The 10,624-nt window shown below is 34.3% G+C and overlaps 1 protein-coding gene across 1 annotated transcript; it reads left to right on the top strand.

Moving 5' to 3' along the window:
- The first annotated feature begins 6,613 nt into the window (after nucleotides 1–6,613).
- LOC140760633 (protein DEEPER ROOTING 1-like) lies at nucleotides 6,614–10,275 on the top strand. The gene is made up of 6 exons (XM_073097667.1): nucleotides 6,614–6,869; nucleotides 6,987–7,065; nucleotides 8,687–9,213; nucleotides 9,342–9,504; nucleotides 9,591–9,652; nucleotides 9,958–10,275. Exons 1-5 carry the CDS (start codon nucleotides 6,864–6,866, stop codon nucleotides 9,608–9,610), a joined length of 795 nt encoding a protein of 264 aa, XP_072953768.1. The 5' UTR covers nucleotides 6,614–6,863; the 3' UTR covers nucleotides 9,611–9,652; nucleotides 9,958–10,275.
- The last annotated feature ends 349 nt before the right edge of the window (nucleotides 10,276–10,624 follow it).

Raw genomic sequence — 10,624 nt, 5'->3', positions numbered from 1 at the left:
GTGGTATAAAGAAAAGCGGATCTTTGCATTTCACACCCTATATATGTATTTATTGTGGCTCACACTCTAATCTTTCAGTGTTTAATAGTAATACAGGATGTAAACCGAAATTGTGGAAAAGTAGGGAGAAAACCCAATAGAAAAAAAAAATTCTAGGGTGTGAAATAAAAAGAATCTCAATAATAGATTAGTATTGGATCATATCTATCATTAGAGCATTGAGGATAATGGATCATGTAATTCAGGAAAATTTAGGCCTGTTTTTGTTAAAGATAAAGTTCATAGATAGAAGAGGTAGGCTACAACTGTGGAAGCAAGCCTGGCTATTCACTTGATACGGCATCATTACAAATACAAACTCACTATAGATGAGCGGCTACGTCCAGACCAACCACTAGAGAAGACTTGGCTGGCACAGCCTAAAGAACCATGCAAAAGAATCGACAACAAAATAGATCATGCATGGTGGAAAGAGGTGGACCCAATATTTACACTAGCGTACAAAGCACATACAGGCACATACAGGCACATTCAGGCACATACACATACACGTTGGTGCATACACAAATGAAACAAATCTAGAAATAAGTCCATGGTAATAGATAGGGTATAAACAAGCCAAGTCAAGCGAGCAGGCTCCGGCTCCAGCCTGACCATGAAATTGATTTTGAGCTTAATTATTTTCTTCATGCTCAGCTCAACTCGAGCTGAGTCAAACATGAGCCTAAAATAGACCCCATATTCAAGCTGAACTCAAGCCGAGCCAAACCGAGTCGAATCCAAGCCTAAAACTAAGTTATTTTCAAATCGATTATATCTTTAGATCAAAGATCTAATGGTTATGGATAACTTTAGATATAATATTAATAAAAAAATTTGAGTCAAGGCTCTAGCTTAGATTTGGCTCAAAATTCAATTTGAGCCCACAATTTTATTTAAGCTTCATCTTAGTCCAAGTTGAGCCGAGTTGAGCCCAAGTGGCTTGTTTATTTTGACACTACTGGTAATGGAGAAGCGTTTTTACGACCAAAGTGGATCATCAGCCAAAGTGAGGGTGGCTAGGCTCAAACGATTACAATAAAGTGGAGGGAAGGATGATGACGACGTCACACTCGATCCAAAGTGGAGAGTTGAGATGGATGAGGCGGAGAGACACCATGAAGATATTATGAAGAGGAAGAGGATGGCGGCAAGGTGGGTAGTAATAAAGTGGGATACCACTAAGAGGACAACAATGGTGGAAAGAGGAATAGTGTGATTAAAGAAGGGAGGAGGAGCAAGAGGAGATGAAGAGAGGGGGAAAAAAGAAAATAAATAAAACTTTCTTAGTTGTCGTTGACAGCTATGGGAAATCCCTCTGGGTGAATGGAGAAGAAGTTTCAAACCCTAGTAGAACCCTCTTGGCTAGTGAGAAAAAAAAAATTGTTGTTTGGGGATGGAAAATCTAGGCTTATTAGGATTCCCTATTGATCAAGTTGATTGTCTTGGGACCAAATATTACTTTATATAGGCTATTTTAATTTCATGTGTTTTTAATTTGTCTATATTTAGTCAATTTACGAGTTGCTCAATAACAACGGGTGACACGAAATCTGAACGACTTAAAATAGTTGATCTAATTTCCATGTGGCTTATTGTAACATTCGCAACCAAATACGCGTGACTCTCACGTAAGCGGAACCCACGTGATTTCTACGTGATATGTTGATCAATTTTTCAACATAATAAAATGAGCATATCACATATTTTTATAAATAATATAGACAAAAAGAAGTTTATAACACCATAAGCCACAATAAGCCCTAAAATATAGCTACAAGTCATCTAGCTTAATTTACAATAATGAATAATTAAAATAATTAATTATAAACTAAATATTCACCAACTTCTTCACGAACTTGGCTAATCTACAAATTTAAAAAATATTTCCACCAAAAGGTGGTGAGCATAAAGCTCAGTAAATATTCACTTCTATAGTCTAAAAGTAGTGCAAATAAAGATATAATAATTGATTAACATGAATATACACATTATGATTAAAATCAATGCATCAATATTACATATGCATTAGAGATCTATAACATGACACGTATTAATTTAAACTATCATGCTCGAGCTCTGCCTATAAGCCATGTCAACATTATACAATAGGATATACATCATTTCAAATTATTAAGTCGTTAACTCGGGCTCATGTAAAGCTATGCTTGTAGGCCACAACAACACTCAAACTCGACTATATAAACACCTCTAAAAGAAGATAGGCATTAGCGGTAGAATTATCTGCTTATCATTCTTTGCTCATTATTGATTATTCGACACCTCAGACTAAAGACCTCAGTCACCAGCCCATCACATGAGTTAGTATCGCACTTGTTACTACCCTCCGAGTACTTAGTTCCATATTATTGCACCACTATGTAGAAAAACTATGAATCATCGCTCATGGACATCCTTACCCTGAGCTATTGAGTACCACTTAGTCGACGTCATTTTACACTTCTCTCTCACTAAAATACTCTAAAAACTATGATCTTCGTCAATCGACAATAAGTTGTCTATCGTCTAGCGAAATGGTTGTCTGATTGTTTGTGATTATTAACAAACTGAGACCTCAAGCGTGACCCTAATATATAACCTACTCCTAATCCTAGCTAGAAGATGTCAAGTACAATCGAGATGCATAAGTCACTCTTTCATGGTAGTGTATGCGTACTAATAGCATGATATTATACTGTACAAACAAACATAATAAAATAAATATTATTATCATATATTATGCCCTATCATATATAATCATGACAATAGATATGCATAAAAATCATAGTATGCATAATCTTGTCGAACAATAAATAAAATTAATATGCACCACATGTACTAATAATAGTAAGAAAATATATGCACATATATGATATAAATACGATGATGCCGTAATTAAGAATTGCATTATCAATACTACTCATATATTATAGAAATTTGATTTGCCTCATAATGCTTTCCAGTTATCTAGCTGCAACTGTGCCACGGGATCATCATCGTATGGTACGAAATCCACCTCAATAATGAAGATAAATAAAACTATGAGCACAACATTCTTTATAATAACAAATTAAATAGTCCTACAAAGGATGCTACAAACTTGAGTAGGTCTATCTAACAAATATTTACATTTAATGAATAAGTAAAGCCAGCAAAGTTGTATCAAGACTTGATATATTATTAAAAATAGTTAAAATAATTTACCTTAAATTATCACTCCACTAATTGTTATCGATTTAAAGTAAGACAAATAAACCACATTTAATTAATCGGCTTCATTAACTAAAATAATTTACTTAATATTATTTTTCTACACTAATCTGTATTAATTCTTCACTATACTAATTTGAACGACTCTAAGAAAACAGTTTTTTTTTTCATTAATCCAAATTGTGCCATTTTGAATAAAATGTCTCATATTACAAAATATGTCTATTTCATCTCTAAAACTCTTTAAACAAAGAGAAATATAGCACCTAAAAGATAAGAAAAATAATTATACTTTTGATCCTCCTTTTTTTTCATACAAAAAACCTAATTTTAATTTTATTTTCGTTCTTGGGTTGGTGATTAATTTTTAAGTTCCTCAGAAGTATAGTCCTGAAAAACTTAACTATGAAAACATTATACCTTGGAGATAGAATTTTCAAAAGTTCATCAATACCTTAATGGGAAAATTACTATCTTAAAGAAAGCTTAGCATCTTGCCTTATGAACTCAAATATTTGTTTTGGTTTCACTCTACTTTACAAATTTTTACAACAAATAAGATCTTATTTATCGGTGAATAACTATTATAAATTTAAAATAATTAGTGAGTTAACATAATAATAACGCTATTCTAACTCGGAAACTGGTATCAAAATCGACAAGCCAGCTGATCTCACTCTCATGTGGCTTGTAAGATGTGAATTTCAATAAATTTGGATAAAATACTTATCAAGTATCCTTATGCATGTTGGTGTGCAACTTGTGATCAAGATTTTGGGCATGCCAGCGTTATCCATGAAGATCGAAGCCCCTGTTTATCAGTGAATAGCAACTATAGATATACTTCTCCTCTTTCTTCAATGATAGATCCTTCACAATTTTCTCTTTTCCTCTCTTAGTATTGATTTTTGACACCGACAACAAAAATGAGCCAACTTTTAATCAAAAACAAAACACAAAACAATGCATAGTATTATTCGAGCCGGTTCGATCAGTTCAAGACATATATATTATTCATTGTGCTTATTCAACGATCACGATCCGTCCTAAATGATATAGAAAAGCCTACGCATGTGATCATAATCATACAAGCAACTGATACATTATTATTTATCAATTTAATTAAGACACTACTAAGTTTTCACTTGTCTCTTATCCAGAGTAAAAGCACTATTTGAACTAAAATTTAGATTTTCATGAATCATTACATCAATAGTACTCTAAGAGTAAACATATCTGCATAAAATTATCGGGACATGAAGTCCAAAATCAAATGATTCAAGTATCTACTACTTCAAAAAAAGAAAAAAATTCCATTTAGCAATGGCATGGCAATATGGCAATCCCAATCAAAAAGCCACAAAACTTCTTCTTCTTTTAATAGTGTTTTTAAAGACAATGAAAATTCTATTGTTATTCTTTCCAGGATATTTTCTTCAAAGTATATACAATTTTTTTAATGATTAAAAGTAAATATTAAATAAAACCAGGGGTAGGGGATGTTGTTGGGTGGCATGCATGATAGCAGAGGATACCATTACCACCACACCACACCACTGCTGCTTCCGTTTTCATGGATTATTGAGTATTCTATGCAAGAAACTTGCCATTTTAGGAAGGCAGCCTCGAAGGCATCAAGGCTCCTTGGTCTCCTAAACTTAATACTAATCACTTTTCCTAGCACAGTTTTGTCGACAAAATCACATGACCTCCTCCCATAATACATCTCGTGCTTTGAGGCCTCCCAAGTCTCCCTCGTTCTTATTCCACAGTACTATCCCTTTCTTTGATGGTGGTGTAAATCTCGAGAATAAGTATATAATTATCCACGTTTTCCTGGGATTAAATATAGTTATCCCCAAGATGGAGAGAGCCCGAGCGAGCAAACCACATGGGAGAGCTGTTCATCTCGCCTCCACAATAAGTTTTCGCCCTTGTTTTATCGAGGTGTTATTATATCTTTGTAGTAAATTTTATCTACTTTAGTTAGTAATTCTGATCTTCTTGTTACTTAAATGGGGAGTATCTTCCTCTTTTCCTACCTGATCATGAGATTTCGAACAGTGTAAATAAAAATATTTCCATAGACTTGCTAAACTATATAACATCTTTCACTCTTAACGGTGTTGGACTCGAAATGGCCGTCGCCGTCTTACTCTTAATTTTAGTTTCAAAATAAAGATGCACGATCTCTGGAGCATGAAGAAAATAAGAAGGTCTATATGAAAATATACACTAAGTCTAAATTATAAACGTAATTATTATTATTATTATTATGATCACATTGTAATAGTAAGTTTGCCCGTGTTTGTTGGTTTCCTGGCGATTAATGCATTTGTTTGATGTTTTCTTTGGCTTTTTCTGGGATTTTGTTCCCCATTGTTGTAAGCATCGCATCTGGAAAGAGATCTGCAGTGAGTGATTTGCCTTTAGTATCTTGGAAAATCTCTTTAATTAATCCAATTCTCATCTATTCCTGTCATTTTCTCTCATATTAATTAATTGAAGCATATATTTACTAGCTTTCATCTTTCAACTCAACGATCTCCGAAGCATCATTGTAATAACTGATTGAATCTAAAAACTTAAGCTATTAAAATAATGATAATTTTATATTTATATTAAATACTCTTTTTCGTTCAAACTTAGGAGCTCTTATAATATCAGACGAGGCAAAAGCCTAAATTATTAGAGCATAGTAATTTTTATATTTTATATTTAATATACACTGGGGGTTAAATCTTGGTTAAATAAGCCTGCTTCGCATGTTCGGAAGTGTAATAATATCTAATTAGCATTGGTATCGGAGGAGGCATTTAATTAAAGCATGCCTAAGTAGGAAGGCTAACGCTTAGCCTCGCTAATCAAGACAAATCCTTCTACTCAAACTTCTCTAATCATGTTGGTAGAATGATGGCTGCCGCCTAATGATTCTGTAGCGAGTCAAACCACTTCCCACGCACGTGTCAGCCCGACCAGATGCGATCTGCGGATTCCCATCAATGTCTTGACACTTGTACGGTGGGGCCCGCGGAGTGTTTTGGATCCCACGTGGCGCGGTTCGGTCTATCCGATGCGGCAGACGAGCAGACACGTGGAAAATATAGTAGGAAAATATTTATATACCCCCCCAAAAAAAAAGCTATTCATTTTATCATAAATAATAAAACAACTCTTTTTTTTAAAAAATAAAAATAAAATTTAGAGTTAGCATTAGATATATAGCAGTATAGCTCGTTTGATAATATATATGGGTTTGTCCGCATATGACTAATGGTAGACAGCTGAGTAATGAATGAAAAGGCTTGAGAAAAGAAGAAGAGAGTTTTGAAAAGGCAGCCAGGAAAGAACTCAAGCGGCAGAAACCTCTTTGGAACTTGGACCTCCTGGATCACTCCTGGCCTACTACCCAATTAGTCGTAGCTTTTATCACTCATCTCCACCAGTCTATATATAAACCTCCTCTACTTCACAACCTCTGATACCTGGTAGATTTTTGTATTGGATTATTTCTTTCATTCATTCTTTCTTTCTTTCATCCCTCTTTCTCTGTCTCTAGAGAGAGAGAGAGACACACACACACACATTGGGAGCTTCCTAGCTTAGCAGGAGAAATGAGGGTAAGGAGTGAATCCAATGTTGATTGATAGAAAAAGAAGGAAGTCTATCTTGGGATTGTTTCTAACATATATTAGCATCATAAAGTTGATAGGTTTTTGTGATTTGTTGGTTTGCAGATTTTTAGTTGGGTACTAAACAAGATTAGTGGGAGACAAGAGACACAGAAAATTGATGCAGATGGTGGTTCATCTTGTAGTAAGTATCTATTGCATCTTTGGTTTGTTTGTGTTATGGGTTTTCTTCTTTTGCTTTTTCATTTTGAAAATTTTCTTCTTTTTTTTTTTTTTTTTGCTTGATATTTTTCTGCAAGATGCTTAAAATGGTGGTATCATAGTTTATACTTCAGAGTTAATTTGTTAGAAGGCTAGTCCAATAAAGTGTGCATGCATCTTATTTCCTTGGATTTCATTGGTAATAGAAGTTATTTAATATTGCAAGTTTTTATATGCATTTTACCTTCCTATCAAAATAGGAAGATGGTGAACCATGGATTATAACCGTTTTGGTTTTCTGAGAAAATTAACCATGGATGATAAGTTCTTAATGAAGGTCACAACTGTACCAGCCCATGGTAGGAGTTCATAGCTTTGAGTCCCCTCTAGATACATTGTGGTTGATATTTGGTGGATTTGCCATTCCAATTGCAACTTTGTATGATTTGAGCTCGTTCCTTGAGAGGGTTTATATAGTTATCCTTTTAGCATGGGCTCATGCTATCAACAGCAACAAAAAAGTGAATTTATTTATGAGCTTCGGATTCTGATAGCATTCTATTTACTTATGCACACTTATTCTCTACCTTTTATCAAATTTTGCCCATCTTGTTTGCTTAGATTGTAAAACAGGTGATTCATTTTCTTTTTATTTAATACATCTGTAAAGTTAATCTATTCTTTCTACTTTTTATCTTGTAGATTAACGCTCTATATTCTAGTTTCCCTTCTTCTAAGCCACTGCAATAATGAATGGCCTCATGACTGAAAGTGGTAGTGGGCCATGTCACCTTAAAAGTTCATTCTCTGTATTTTATATGAACATTGGCAAGAGTGTCACTTAGTGTGACGATATCTTCTTACATCAGAGTGGTATTAAGTTTGAACCTTTACAAACAAAATCTCTAATAATGAGGGTAATGCTACATTTTACTTCATGTCTTTATTTTGTTCGAATGAATATTTTTCTCTTGAGAAATTTCTGTTTGCAAGAATGTTAGCAGACACGAAAATTGAGAATTCACAAATTATCGTAGTGGGAACATAATATGGATATAAAGGTAAAAAAATGTGCCTATATTTTAACAATTATACTGGTACATGAGAAAGGAAGATCTTTAAGTACATTTTAATTAAGCAGTCATAGGACATTTTCTCTATGCAGCTTGTTGGCCAGTGTAACTAATTACATCATACAAACAAATCCTTGAAAGAAGAACGAAAGAATTAGAACAATTCTTGGTTTCCAGCAACTTTTATGTCCTTAGGGATGGTTCCATCTCTGCCGCTTCAGATCTATGCAGGTGTTTGAATGAAGTAAAAGAAATAATTCATAAAGTGATTAACCCGCTTTTGTCTAGCATATATTGGTCAGTTAGATTAAAGTATGGTTTTGGACCTTTGGTAGATATATATTGTCAGCATTCCTCAAAGGACATATTATATACAGAATAAAAGAATGTTCATGTGGCCTAGGAACCAGCGCATGTCCAGTTGTATATAATAATGAGAGGCTCATGAGTGTAAATAAACAATATATTTACTTCTTTCATTTCTTTAGACTTGTATCTGATTTGCATACTGACTGTACATAATTCTAATAGATGCCACCATACCTGATGCCCCAACGGATGAATTCAGTGATTGGCCTCAATCTTTTCTGGCAATTGGGACATTTGGTAATAGTGAGTTGAAGGAAGTTATACAAAAAGTTGATTCGCCAGGAAAAGCATTGTCATCACCGGACAGATCAAACTTCACGCTAGAGGAAGTAATCAAGTTACAGAAAGAACTCAATAAGCTGTTGACACCAAAGCACAAGTTTTCTAGTGATGGATCGCAGACCTTGGAGCAGGATAATGCACCACTGGATAGATTGCTGCAGTGCCAATCTAGCTCGAATGATAGCCAGAAAGTTGATAATGAATCGCGGAAAGAGAACTGTTGCGATCAGTCACCATCCCATAGCAAGATCATCTTAAACAAAGCTGGAGATTTTCTAGCAGATAATCACAACGCACTTAAGCAAAGATCGATCTCATTTCTCCTCAAGAAGATGTTTGTTTGCAAGGGTGGCTTCACACCAGTTTCTGAGTTTAGGGATCCACTACCTGAATCAAGAATGGAGAAGGTAAATTGTTTAACCCTTAATTATGGATATTAACAAGTTAATGCAATCTTTGACGGCAATGGTCTATTCTTCTTTTTCTGTTTTCTTTCTTTTATTTTGCTCTAACTTCCTTGTGGAACTTTCCATAGTTATTCAAGGCAATACTTCACAAGAAAATATACCCTCAAAGTTCTACTTCAACAAGGGCAAAGAAGTACTTGGAGACGAAACCACAGGAGAAAGCACATTCGGAGGAAGCAATGAAAGAAATAGGAGAGGATGGAGTCAAATGGGTCAAAACTGATTCAGAATGTAAGTTTTGGGGATTAGCTTTAGAATGTAATGATCTTATTTAGGTCTACTTACACAACTAATCAATGCTTCTCCTTGACTTACAGATATTGTCCTTGAAATGTAGATGACATGCAATGTTCCATGAGGTCTGGTGACCAAATAAAAGGTAAGCAGTCCTTTTTTGTTTGTTAAGCTAGCATTTTGATCTGTGAAGGTTCCATCCATTTTCTTTTTTGCTTACTGGAGTTCATCTAAATAATTTTGAGGAAAGAGGTCTTTTGAGTGTTTCAGTTACGATGTAACTACTAACGGTAGACTAGGACCATTGGGATTGGCAGTATCATGTGTCGTAAATCGTCACAAAAGATATCTTGGATTTGTTTTAATTAGGTTATGTTGTGAAGGATCCGAATTATTTTTCTCCTTTTTTTCTTGAATTCAGAAACTGACATCATTTTAATATTTCTTCAGGTAACATTATGTTCTCTGGTTCAAATGTTCTCAACTGGTGAAGAAACCATTCAGAAAGAGGACCGGAATAGTTTCATGGAATAAGTAGTCATCAATTCATCTCTGGAACTTGAATATTGAAAGGAAGAGCTCCTCTGCTTTCAGGCAGATCTTATGCACAAACACTAAAGAATATCCTGAGCTGCCATAAGAACTTGTGGGGTCTTTGTTTTGGGATATCTTTGTAAAGAATTTTGTTCTAGCAAATGACTATTTTATGCTGCATTTATGATGTATATAGTCCTCTCCATATTGAGGAACTTCCTGTATGGCAATTGATTCAAGTACTTTCATTAGTTAATTAGTTTTTTTTATTCATTCATCAGTCCGAAAGTTGGATATTGGCTGCTCTCTGTGTGTGTGTGTGTGTGTCTCAATAAAAAGCATTATAATAACAGCTGCAATTAATGAAGCTTTATATCTTCGTTATGGTTCTCACAAATAATTGGAATAACAATTTATGGGACATTAGCAAGAAAATAATTAAGAACAGTGAAAGACAACATTTAAGAGAACAAGGAAAGAGTTCTTTTCCCCATCTGATGATAGAACTATCATTAGCACCTATTTCATTCAAATAAATTAGCTTCACAAATTATGCATCGCTTTGCTTCATTATCTTGCATCA

Source organism: Typha angustifolia, chromosome 5 (genome assembly GCF_048772165.1).
Source record: "Typha angustifolia cultivar Huaian chromosome 5, ASM4877216v1, whole genome shotgun sequence".
Taxonomy (NCBI): Eukaryota; Viridiplantae; Streptophyta; class Magnoliopsida; order Poales; family Typhaceae; genus Typha; species Typha angustifolia.
Note: the sequence above shows the minus strand (reverse complement) of the source record. Positions and strands in the feature narration are given on the sequence as shown.

Coding starts and splice junctions, on each gene's coding strand:
- LOC140760633 (XM_073097667.1), top strand. Junction 7,066..8,686: donor AGATGGTGGTTCATCTTGTA/GTAAGTATCTAT, acceptor TAATTCTAATAG/ATGCCACCATACCTGATGCC. Junction 9,214..9,341: donor CTGAATCAAGAATGGAGAAG/GTAAATTGTTTA, acceptor AACTTTCCATAG/TTATTCAAGGCAATACTTCA.